Raw genomic sequence first — 12,327 nt, 5'->3', positions numbered from 1 at the left:
GTAGCTGTTGTGCAACACATCCCCGCCTCTTCGGCATCTCAGTAACTATCTATTACAAACTCATACGCCCTGCTTCGGTTTACCCAGTGACTAGCCGTGAGATCGACGGGTGTTATGGGGAATTGTATGAAACTGAGAGAAATGCCTTGGTCGTCAAAACCTTCATGTCACCATGTCTTATTCGCCCGTTTTATATCCCTGGAAAAACTCACTAGTTTAGTTTATGTCGTTGCCACGGCATGAAACAACTCAGTCAAACATGGGGTTTATGGGATCCAAATGAATCCATTGGATACTTGGATATGCATTAGATACCGGTTGATGCAACTTGACATCGAACTTTAGTTTCCCATGACCCTTTGAGCGTCTTGACCAAAGTCGCCGAGTGGGCGTTCAACATGGAGTCGGAGTCACAGAGACCTCGTGAGCGCAGATCTCAATCCTGCATATCTCACCGTGATTTCTTATCAATTGTTGCAACGCCAAATGGTGGCAGTCTGATTTGATTGACTCAAAGGACTACTAAGATTATCTTGCCGATGCATATCTAGAAAGACTAAAATAGACGCGTGTTTTCGCATGGCATTTCTGCACCCCTGGCTTGGTCACTAGCATATGAAATATGAACCAGGATGAATGCAACTCTGGGTTGCTTGTAAATGACTCCCCATCTTATGAATCATGACAAGGTATTAATTACAGCTCTTGATTAATGTTGTGGAACATTCTTTGTTCTTCTAGCTCTTGACGTTGCATTTCGATATATGGGGCAATAGCCTGAGTTGCATTATCACATTCAAGTCAGCATTGGGTGAAGACTTTGCTCACTTTGCAATCTACCAAAGCATCCTCTTCTAAGAAGCCAAGCTATTACGAGAGGCTCCCGTTTGCCTCTTGCCTCTCAAAGTAATCGACGTAGACTTGCTCTGCTTTTGGCAGGAGAATTCGGGGCTTGCTTCATTTGTCATTGTCAGCTTACAAATGATATCATGGCGATACCGTTATTCAAGGAAATGACTTGAACATAGAAGGATTTAAGGCTGAGTGTAATATCAGTCAGATAGTCCACAGCCTTTGTACAACAGTAAAATCATCAATTTTCACAATGGAGCAATTCGAATTCCATCCCGCAACCACATCTCACAACCGTACCTGGTCCCCCATCGAACCAGGCGTAGACGAACTCGTCCTCAACCAAGATAATCAGACAGGCCGACGCACCACGCTACAAAGATGGCAGCCTGGCGCGCGCAACCAGCAGGACGTTTTTGTTCATGATTATGTTGAAGAGATTTACATGGCTGAGGGTGATTTGTACGACGAAAAGTTGCAGCAGGGCTGGTCAAAGGGCGCCTATGCGTACCGGAAACCCGGGATGCGGCATGGTCCGTTTAGAAGCGAGGGTGGGTGTTTGATGTTTATTGTGTGTATCCCTGTGGATAAGCAGGGGGAGAAGGAAGTTGGGGAGAAGGTGTAGGGTGGTTGCATTTTGTTGATGTTGGGGTTTTGGGACGTGATGTAGTTGAATGTGGATGGTAGTATTGATTTGGTCGAGTTGCTTACGAAGGATAAGGTTGAAAGCGTCGAGATGATAACGAGCTCTTGTTAGTTTACTCATTGACTGATAGTTGGGGATAGTTTATGGAAGATTCGTTCAGGCACAAGTCAAGAACTATTGTCATTCAGATACAATACCACAAACCCATCTAAATGCCTTAAATCTAAGCAACTATTCTTCCCCTATCACGATTAGGTTCCTCGCTCTCCAGCACCAAAGGCCCTCCTCCTGGTCCGCTTGCGTCCAGGCTAATAGTCACACCCTTCCTCTCACACACAGCCCGTATCGACTCGCCCAGGTTTCTAAAGTCCAACTCGCATGTCTGTGCCTGATTCTCGACTCCGTCCTTGACCTCCCGAATCTCAACGATAGGGTAAGGCAGCCAGCCTTCTCGTAGAGGAATCAATATGAGAGGGACTTGAGCCTCCGTATCGGATGAAGAGGAGAGAGGCTCGCGTTTTGAACCAGGGATGACAAAGTGGCCTTTGCGACGACCACCGAGAAGCCATGTATCGGCTGGAGCGGAAACTTCGTAGCTGTATTCGACATCCTTCTTATGCTGCATCTCAGTATCCCAGATCTGTGTCCATTTCAGATGAAGTGTAGCCGTGAGCATCTGGTTGATAGCCACAGTAGGAACCACACCAGGGTTCTGGTCCATCAATTCTGTCACTGGAGTTTGAAGTTGTATATCGGCTGTGTGAAGAATAGGCAGCGAGGGAATCTCGACTGGGATGAGAAGAGTGCATGGTTCATCAGGCGGTGTCGTTGAGAGTGGGACTTGAGCGTTCGAGGCTTGCCAGGTCTTGATGGCAGAAGAGATTTTGTCCGTTGCGTCCTCCTGAGTGCCAGGAACTTTTCCAATGCCGGCAAAGTGCTTTTCCCATTTAACTTCATCTAGGAAACCGGTAGATACGGCTCCCAATAGCGCAGTTCGTTCGAGATCAATAGGCTGCAATGTCTTTGCCTCCCTAACAACAACCGCCCGAACAAGCTTTGAGAACGAAGCTAGACTAGGGTCATAGAGAGCACCGAATATCGAATTCACAAGAGCCTCCTCAATCTCTGTTTGAAGGACATTGTAATAAAGCTTCAGATACATGGTCCTTGCAGCTCGCTTGCTAGATCTGACACTTGTCTTTCTCTTGATACGATATAGGAGCGTAGCTGGTTGTTTTGAGAACACGATTGTTGAGTCGGTAGGTGGGACGCCAAAATCAGACTCGAACAAATCCGCCTCTATGAGTTCACTTTTGTAAAGTCGTAGAGGGCTATGAGTCGCCGTAGAAACATTGAATCGTGAGTACAGAGCTTGATGTTTGAAAACGTCTTGAACATTGACACCCAGAGCCAGAGAAATAGGAATCACGATTGACTTGGCAAAAGTGTAGTTCTCGCCCGACTCAACTGTATAAGCGACGTCGACCTTGGCAGAAACATCGGCCATGTCTTGCTCAACCGAATAGGGGAATCGCAAGGTAACGGTTGTTTCGGCCTCAATCTCGTTAAAATGGATAACACCACCAGACTCAGGCTTCTTTGCAAACTCAACAGATGAGTCGACAACTTTGGCTTCAATAGTCAACAGTCTGAGGCCGCCCGTGGTTGGCTTGATTCGGATCTCGCAATTCTTTATGAAATTCCAACCTGGGTGTAGCACTAGATCGAGAGTGTTATTCTTGTCTAGGGCAGTATGTTTTGTAGCTGTAAGCTCAACATCCAAAGCACCCTCGCGCTGAAAGATGACAACCTCGGGATGTCTAAAGATGTCAGTTGTTGGCGACGGTGTTGTGTTGAAATCCCTGTCGAAGTGAAGGAGGAGGTTGCTCGAAGATAACCCAAGATGATCAATCTTGTATTTTCCAGGAACAACAGACTGAATTAGTTAGCACAATCTTCAAGAAGATATAAAGAAAACTTACGGTACAGTCAACTTGGATAGTGTTTTGACCAGGATGTAACACGACCTCTTCTGTTCTTGAAAAGGACAATTCTCTAGTAGGCCCTGCCTCGATCACCGTTATTCGTGCGTCGATCCTATCAAGCTTGATATCGTCTGGCAAAAGACTCCAAAGATTGATGGTGAGAGAGCATTTGTCCTCTTCCTCGAAATACTCAGGAGCACCAGCAAATTCGACATTTGTGAAAAACTTTGAGAGATGGACTTTGACTTGCGAGGATAAAGAAGAAGCCAAGTCAAACAAGTTACCGACCACTCCCTTCATTGACATGGCATCCGCAGGCTCAGGCTTTCCGATAGTTGATACTCTCTTCGAACGTTGCTCCAGTCTCTCATTTTCAGCAGCACATGACTTGGTCAATAATTTGAGAGCGACTCTGACGTAGTCATCCTTTGACTTCATCTCACGGAGACAATGGAGGTACATGACAAGCATAGATAGTTCGAGCGAGGTCCATCCGCTTTCGCCAAAGAAAGGCGTTGCCCGATAGAAATAAGAGGCAGCCGCACCAAAGTCTTCGAGGGAGAACTTGAGCACAGCAAGATCTGCCATACTAGCCTGTACGGCGTGGTCATGGTTCGCGACAGTGTAGTGTCGAAGTGCCTTGTCTGTAAGAATCTCATATAGGCGATAAAAGTTCTCTGCACTGTCAATTGCAGTCTGGAGGAGACTATTGTTCACACCCATATCCAAGGGCGGGATATCCTCTGAAGTAGTGGCATCTGTTGACGGCGGTGCATCCAAACTTATCTCTTCAAAGTCTGCCTCGGCTTCTGCAATGATAGGCGCTTCCTTCCAGCCATCGCTCCATCCACGCTTCTTACCTAGACCACCGAGAATGCTCCGAGAAAGCATGTAAAGCTCGGCGCGTCTAGCGGCCAAGTCTTCGAGGCCTGCCTTGAGGTAGAGGGCCTCCTGATCATTGCTGACCTGCGGCATACCAGGGCCGGGGAAAACACCAGGGCTTAGTGGAGGACGAGTTCCAGGTGCTAGTCCTGTTTGAACATGAAGTGACGTGGTTCGCGCAGGGTGCATCATGGTCTTTGGCTCAGGGATAGATGTCTTTTGCTCGTCGCTCTGGGCGGGGGCGAGGGTTGATGGAGGAATGGGCAAAGACTTTGATGCTGTCTGAGCCAAAATCTGCTGAGCAACAGAAAAGGCGAAAGAGGCAACCACATTGTCCATAACCTCAGACAAATTAGGATCAATAGGTGAATCGTCCTCATCAGACTTGTCGTCTGCCACAGCAGCAAGGATATCTCGGCGCAAAATCTGGGACACAATTGGGATGAACGCCAAAGTCCTTCGACATATCTCACCCAGACTGGACAAGTTTTCTACCTCTTCAGTATGCTTTGGAGGGGGCGCTAGAGGGGCAACTCCATGCAAGACAGATTCTTGTTGTTCTTTAAGCTTGGCCAACAGATCTTCCCGCGACGACCAAGCATTTCCAAGGCGCAAAAGTAGTGCTACTTGCCGCGCAAAGATGTAGCACCTAAAATCAAACACAGAAACATCGTTGGCAAGAATCTTGTCTCTGTAAGCCTTCTTGGTCGCATTGATAGGTATTTCATCAAACTGTTCCTTAATCGTCTCGTTCGACTGAAGATCCACAGCCTCTTCATCAGCTGTTTCTCCGCCAGGTGACTTGGCAAGAGCAGCATTGACAATAGTCTTCAGTTCTTCAGTGTAACTGAGCAATGTGCCCCCGTGCCTTGTAGGCGACCCTTCATCGGCCTGTTCATTGACAACGGAGTCAAGCCCAACGCTGAGCTCGTCGTATCCGACCAATGCATCTTCTACAAGACCAACACTCTCAAAGCCTCTCGCCAAACCCTCTTTGAGGATGAAGAAAGTACAAAAGTTCCACCCAGGTAGACTTCGCTGGCCGTCTTTTTCTTTGATGTCTTCTTCGTACTGAGTCACGCGCAAGTCGAATGAGGTAAGAATAAGGCTCTTTAACTTTGCAATAAGCTCTCCCCAAGCGTTCTCGGCATCGTGCTCGTCTTCGAGATACCCTGTCGGTACTGCGGGAACTACTCTCGGGAGTTGATCATAAGGGAGGTCGTTGATTCCAATTCGGATCTGAGCAACTCGGTCCGGCGCTGTCTTTCCAATACCAGAGAAGTCCGTACGAAGCTTCTCAAAAAGAGGCGTCGATCCAGTGCGCCATCGTGGGCCACTCTTCTCTGAAGTGCTCTCGGAGCGCCCGCTTGTTCTTGGCTGCGTTGAGGCCACTGTGTTGGGAAGAACAACGTGCAAGATCAAGTAATCAAAGGCATCGTGCTTCTCTTGTTGGCTGTTTCGCTTCGGGTTGGTCGATGAAGGTATCTGTTCTTTGATCCATTCTCGAATCTCGGCCCGGACGGAGGTTTTGTATGTTTCATTGTCGTCGCATCTTACTAGCAGTACCTTGAGATAAGGTGTTCTTCGCAGACCAGGAATCTGATGTCGTCGTTGACTTCCAATTGCCCTCGACGGTAGAGATTGGGTGTCTATCTGATCGGCCGATGGCGCTTGGGTACCGCTTCCAAAGTTTTGTTGTTGAAAACCGTCATCTACTGTGCTCCCTGATCGTCGAAGTTTATAAGGAGATGGATCCGCCTCAGCGTCATCCCCCTTGAGGAGCTCGACATGAAGTTTATCGATCGACCGCAGAGGTCCAGCATGCGATTGCCAGTTTAGGTTTCGTAGTGGTAGTCTGGGGATCAAACCAGGGGCGAGGAGCTTGTAAACATCGTGAGGATCGAAGTACTCGACTTGCGACGAGGGGGCGTGTTAGCGATGGCATTCAAGGGAGGCCATGAGGTATAACATGACAATGGATTTAGTCTTACCGGTCACTTTTGACGTCGAGAATGGCTGTTCCATGGCAAACAGCTAGAATTCGCACTTGTCATTGCCGTTTGTTCAAGTACAAGTACGAGCAGCCCCGACGATATGTCGAGAGCGTTGAATCCGCTAAAGGTTAAAGCTGTCCCGAACGAGCTCCAGTGGACTACGACCCCTGTTGACGTAAGGAACTCCCCTTAGCTCATCTTGTTGCGCCGGAAGCGGCATTTGTCCGGTCCCAGGCGGTGAATCCACGTGTTACACTTGATTGGTTTACTGGAATGACGCTACTGCTATTCTAATGGTGGGGTGCTGGCAGAATCTTGGAGGGGCAACATTTTGGGTGATGAGTTGGGCATGAGAAGAGTATTTCTTTTTTCTTTTTCCGATCATAATTTTTGAGTATATACCAGATTTCATCATGTCAACTCTTCAGGCTGTCAAGTACACTCGCGGTCAGCTTCAGGTCCTCGACCAGCTCCGTCTCCCTCACGAGTTCCACTACGATGATGTCTCCAACCGAACAGAGGCTTTCGACAGCATCGCAACCATGCGAGTTCGAGGTGCTCCAGCAATCGCTATTGTAGCAGCCCTTGGATTGGCTGTAGAGCTTCAAAATGGAAGTATCACTGCTTCAGACGCCGAAGGCACCATCTCTCAGATCGATGAGGCCCTCGACTACCTCAAGGAGAGTCGACCTACTGCTGTTGATCTGACCAACGCCATCAACCAACTCAAGGCAAAAATAAGGGCAGTCGGAAGCTCTGCCACAAAGGATCAAATCATCGCTGCTTTCATAGAAGAGGCTGAGAAGATATTTGAGAAGGACCTTCAGACCAACCTCTCCATTGGCGATCATGGTGCTGAGTGGCTCCGATCACAAGCTGGTGCCTCTCCTGACCAGAAGATCTCGGTCCTTACTCACTGCAACACTGGATCACTTGCGACATCTGGCCACGGTACCGCTCTAGGTATCATCCGAACACTTCAATCCAAGGATCTCCTTCAGCACGCATTCTGCACAGAGACTCGACCTTACAACCAGGGAAGCCGACTTACCGCTTTCGAGCTGGTCTTTGAGAAGATTCCCAGCACGCTCATCACCGACTCAATGGCCGCATCACTCTTCCGCACTCGAAAGCAAGAGAACAATATTGCTGCTGTCATTGTAGGCGCTGACCGTGTTGTTCGCAACGGTGATACCGCCAACAAGATTGGTACATACCAACTCGCTGTTTTGGCCAAGCATCACGGTGTCAAGTTCATCGTCGCCGCTCCTACCACCAGTATTGATCTGGAGACCGAAACTGGCGATGGTATCAAGATTGAGGAGCGCAAGGCGGAAGAACTCACACAAGTCACTGGCGCTGTGATCAAGCCCGACGGCTCTGTTGACGAGAGCAGCAAGGTACGAATTGCTACCGCTGACCAGCGCATCAACGTGTGGAACCCTGCCTTTGATGTCACCCCAGCAGAGCTCATCGACGCTGTTGTCACTGAGAAGGGAGCCATCGAGAAGGGGCCAGATGGAAACTTTGATTTCAGCAAGATTCTACCAGAGCGATGGGCCAAAATTATTGGTGCTTAAGCAAGCACTCGATTTACGATGCCATGTTTCTTTTCAGCGCAAGGCTGCTATATCATACCATATTATGTCGCACTATATTATCCCACATAGACTAGTGAACAGAAGCTTGGGCTTCTATCAGGCCAAGTAGGCTATTGCTTCAACGCATGAAGAATCAGTTTCTGGTATCCCTCGACAGCTGTCTCAAGATCGGCCACTGTCAGGTTCTCCCGCGCTCCGTGTGCTACAAGAATGTTTCCGGGTCCGTACAGGTATCGTGTGTGGTCGCCCTTGAGGTTGGGAATGTCAGTTCCATAGTTGACGGTGATTTTCTCGAAGCCTGAATATATTAGCAGATGATTTCTCGGCAGATTCCGACCAACATACCATCGACATCACAGTTGGCTTCAACAGGACCATACCCATGGGTGCAGTCAAAAACGAAGGCATCCTTGTCAACCTCGTCAAAAATGGCCTGGATCTTGTCGTGAACAGCAATATGTCCGTCGGCCTGCTTTCCACTTGCGACACGCACAGCTAAACCGACCTTGGCCTCTTCAGGAATGACATTCGCGGCTACTCCACCATTGAATCGACCAACGTTAACAGTAGTGTTGCCAAACAACTCACTGCTGCCGAGATCTGTTTCGAAAACCTTGGCGAATGCTCGGATCATGAGTTCGTTGGCTGACTTGCCCAACCATGGGTAACCACTGTGGCCAGGGAAGCCCTTCGTGGTAACATCGCACCCCAGCATGCCCTTGTGTCCGCAGGCAAGCTTGAGTTCTGTGGGTTCACCAAAAATGACAGCGTCGAGGTTGTATGAGAGCTCCTTCTCTTCGAGAGCAGTACTGAAACGACGCATACCATCACCCTTGACCTCCTCCCCGACGACGAATAGCAGAAGAACCTTATAGGGGTCGATCTTGTCGTTCTCGACAAGGTGCTCAACGGCGGTGATCTGAGCAGCGACACTACCCTTGGCATCCACGCTTCCTCGACCGATGATCATGGTCTCCTTGGTAACCTCGCCATCGTCGATTCCATAGGGGATGTGTGGTGGAACAACATCAATGTGGCTGCTCACAGCAATCTTGGGATCAAAAGTCTTCTTTCCATCTTGTCGCCATGCCAGGACGTTAAACCGCGGCTTTCCGTCGGGTGTGTTTTCAAAGGGCTCAAGCTCCTGACGTGCAGTAGTATACCCTTTCTTCTCAAGGTAAGACTCAAGCCAGACGCCAACATCATGCTCAGTTCCAGAAACCGAAGAGGTCTCGATAAGAGACTTGTGCAAGCTCAACAGCTCGGATCGGTACGAGGGAGCGTCGGAGTCGGTGGAGACAGCAGAAGGCGTGCGGTCGTCGGTAGTTCCAAGAACCTGTTGCCAATCAAAGGCAATTGCCAAAGAGGCTGAGGCCAAGAGATTGGCGACTGTTGCGACGCGCATTGTGGAGAAATAAAGCTGTGGTGAAGCTTGAGGGGTTCTGACTGTTGCGCTGGGTCGGCAATTTGAAGGAAGCTCGGGTCAATTGAATTGAATTGAGCTTTGGGGTTTATGTGGAGTAGAGCGGGATGACGCAAGGGGCTGGAGCCGAAGTCGGGGAGTCGGAACAGTACCTTGATAGATAAGAGTGTCTGCCATCAACAAATAATCAGGTGGTTGAAGATACAATTTTGTCTTATATCCATGTCTGGCAGGGGATATGTATCGGGAAGGCGATTGTCCATTCCTGACTTTTATACGACAGACACCATCTCAGAACGTTGGGTCACTCCTCCACCTAATTCTTGTCATGAGATTTCTATTACTCGACTTTTGCCATACCACGGGTTTAAGAAAGCCATGTTTCTTGTAAACAACCATCGCCGGCCCGTGGTCCGTCAAGACCGGCTTCACATCCCGATCCAAGCCGACTGATAGTCACTATGGAGTTCTGAAAGATAGCGAAATGCGGGGTTGATAAGTTGTTTGTCTGACAATCTTGGGTTGGACACGCAATATATGCTGTCTTTTTCTCCCAAAGACCTAATTTACTGAAGGTCATGGTCATGAATTCATCAGGATACATGTACTAAACCACCGGAAGAATCGAGATCATCAAAAGCCCCAGAAACGGGTTGAAGCGGGATTGTCCTAAGCGATCAGCGCTAGGGCCCCTCTATAGTCTTTGAACTATGTGAGTTTTGTTAACATGATCAACCGACAAATCCGTTCTTGTCGATTTCGAAGCATCTTCTGACATAGTGACTGACATCAACTAGTTGAGGATGATAAGAAAATCCCTGCTTTGAAAGCTGAATTTTTATAAGTGTCAATATTCACAAGAGCCATGATCAACACTGGATTACTCTACCGCCCGTATATCTTCAACTCAAAACAATGGGTTCAGTGCAAGAGACTACATGGACAGGCACAGCCTACGTTCAAGGTAGAGCCTCGGCTAAGCTCCTCGCAAGTAATCTTGAGCTGAGCTTCTGGGGAGGTGTTGACCCTCAGACAAGCGAAGTCATAGACCGCCATCATCCACTGAGTGGAAAACACCTTCAAAACACTATTCTCGCTATACCAGGAGGTCGAGGATCGTGTACTGGAAGTGGAGTTATGCTTGAGCTCCTTCTCAATGGAAAAGCCCCTGAAGCAATCATCTTTGAAAGACGAGAAGACATTCTTACTCTGGGTGTAATGATCGCCGAAGAAGTTTTTCAGCAGTCTATCCCAGTACTGGTGCTGAACAAGGAAGATTTCGGGCAACTTCTTCAGTTGGATGGAAAAATCATCTATGTGGACGATGGCCATGTTTCCACTGCCCCTATCCTATCAAAGCAACAAGCAGGATTAGTCAGAGACTCAGAAAGTGGCCTCATCCTCGAGACTGCGCCCGCCATAGAAGGTATAAAACTGTCCACCCTTGATCAAGAACTTCTCAGAGGAGACTACGGCGAAGCATCTCGCGTTGCAGTCCGTATAGTCCTTCGCATGGCTCATCTCCTCGGTGCAACACGTCTCATGGACATAACACAAGTTCACGTCGACGGCTGCGTCTACACAGGTCCTGCAACACTCGCACTCGCAGAAAGACTCCGTGACTGGGGCGGCAGAGTGCGCGTCCCAACAACACTCAACTCCATCTCGGTCGACCAAAAGCGATGGCGAGCTTTGGGTGTTGACACTGCTTTTGGAGAAGCAGCTGATGCGCTGGGAAAGGCGTATGTTGATATGGGAGCGAAGCCAACTTATACTTGCGCACCATATCAACTTGATAGTGCACCAAAGTTAGGGGAACAGGTTGCTTGGGCGGAGAGCAATGCTGTTGTTTATGCGAATAGTGTCTTGGGAGCTAGGACTATGAAATATCCCGACTTTCTCGACATATCCATTGCTTTGACGGGAAGGGCACCAAAGGGAGGGCCTCATATCAGTACCAATCGACTAGCTTCTGTCCGCGTCGACGTTATCGGGATGGAGAATGCACCAGACCTTGACGACTCTTTTCCTCCTCTTCTGGGTTACTATGTTGGGACTTTATCGACAAGTCGAATTCCTGTAGTAACAGGCCTTGAAACATACGGCCTCTCGACAGATGACTTGAAAGCCTTTGGCGCTGCTTTCGCAACTGTCTCAAGTGCTCCAATGTTTCACATTGTTGGTGTAACACCAGAAGCAACCACTCTCGAGACCGTCATCGCTTCTGAGGTCACCACTTCCAAAGTGAAACCCAGTGATCTGGTCAATTGCTGGGATAAACTCAACAGTGCACCAATGAACCAACCTATCGATCTAGTATCCCTCGGCAACCCGCACTTTTCACTCTCCGAAATACGAAAGCTCGCAGAGTTATGTCGAAGGCGGAGAAAAGCCGCGAGTGTCGCTGTCGTAGTTACGTGTGGGAGGTCTATATACAAGTTGGCAGAGCAAGCAGGCTATATAAGACAATTGGAGGAGTTTGGAGTACAGATTTTGACGGATACATGCTGGTGCATGGTTACAGAGCCTGTTATACCACGGGCGGCAAAGACTATCATGACAAATTCGGGCAAGTATGCTCATTATGGACCAGGACTTACGGGGAGGGGAATGTATTTTGGGAGTTTGGCTGCGAGTGTCGATGCTGCCTGCCAAGGGAGGTATGATGCTGAAAGGCCGCGATGGCTTCAACTTGGACTAGATATATGACTTCTGACGAGTTGTTTGAGCTATATGATGGTAGCCAAAAAGAAAGTTATTCAACAATAGACTGGCTGGGTACCTCTCCCTGTCTGTAGTGCGTTAGTGTTGCTGTGGTCGACATAAAAACCCCCACACAAGAACAACACCAGGGTAAATTATCCGTGTCTAGTACATGAGTCGCCGGATAACAGGTAACTGCGTGCAGTAAACACCCCTTGCTTACACCTGCAATTTTATTTTC

At 48.6% G+C, this 12,327-nt stretch overlaps 5 protein-coding genes across 5 annotated transcripts; 3 read left to right on the top strand and 2 right to left on the bottom strand.

Annotated features, from left to right (window-relative positions):
* The first annotated feature begins 652 nt into the window (after positions 1–652).
* EDB82DRAFT_512010 (uncharacterized protein) lies at positions 653–1,661 on the top strand. Its single transcript, XM_025737249.2, has one exon. The coding sequence runs from the start codon at positions 1,106–1,108 to the stop codon at positions 1,475–1,477; it is 372 nt and encodes a 123-aa protein (XP_025592129.1). The 5' UTR covers positions 653–1,105; the 3' UTR covers positions 1,478–1,661.
* On the bottom strand, positions 1,662–6,494 carry EDB82DRAFT_512009 (uncharacterized protein). Its single transcript, XM_025737248.2, has 3 exons — positions 6,357–6,494; positions 3,481–6,278; positions 1,662–3,434 (listed from the first exon to the last, which is right to left on the bottom strand). Exons 1-3 carry the CDS (start codon positions 6,388–6,390, stop codon positions 1,722–1,724), a joined length of 4,545 nt encoding a protein of 1,514 aa, XP_025592128.2. The 5' UTR covers positions 6,391–6,494; the 3' UTR covers positions 1,662–1,721.
* A 174-nt stretch (positions 6,495–6,668) lies between these two features.
* EDB82DRAFT_292436 (uncharacterized protein) lies at positions 6,669–8,103 on the top strand. The gene has a single exon (XM_025737247.2). The coding sequence runs from the start codon at positions 6,773–6,775 to the stop codon at positions 7,937–7,939; it is 1,167 nt and encodes a 388-aa protein (XP_025592127.1). The 5' UTR covers positions 6,669–6,772; the 3' UTR covers positions 7,940–8,103.
* On the bottom strand, positions 8,005–9,557 carry EDB82DRAFT_292447 (uncharacterized protein). Its single transcript, XM_025737246.2, has 2 exons — positions 8,306–9,557; positions 8,005–8,258 (listed from the first exon to the last, which is right to left on the bottom strand). Exons 1-2 carry the CDS (start codon positions 9,363–9,365, stop codon positions 8,071–8,073), a joined length of 1,248 nt encoding a protein of 415 aa, XP_025592126.1. The 5' UTR covers positions 9,366–9,557; the 3' UTR covers positions 8,005–8,070.
* Positions 9,558–10,025: 468 nt separating this feature from the next.
* On the top strand, positions 10,026–12,324 carry EDB82DRAFT_292439 (uncharacterized protein). Its single transcript, XM_025737245.2, has 2 exons — positions 10,026–10,095; positions 10,181–12,324. Exon 2 carries the CDS (start codon positions 10,299–10,301, stop codon positions 12,090–12,092), a length of 1,794 nt encoding a protein of 597 aa, XP_025592125.1. The 5' UTR covers positions 10,026–10,095; positions 10,181–10,298; the 3' UTR covers positions 12,093–12,324.
* Positions 12,325–12,327: the final 3 nt, after the last annotated feature.

The sequence above is a fragment of the Fusarium venenatum genome, assembly GCF_020744135.1.
Source record: "Fusarium venenatum strain MPI-CAGE-CH-0201 chromosome Unknown EDB82scaffold_4, whole genome shotgun sequence".
NCBI lineage: Eukaryota > Fungi > Ascomycota > Sordariomycetes > Hypocreales > Nectriaceae > Fusarium > Fusarium venenatum.
Note: the sequence above shows the minus strand (reverse complement) of the source record. Positions and strands in the feature narration are given on the sequence as shown.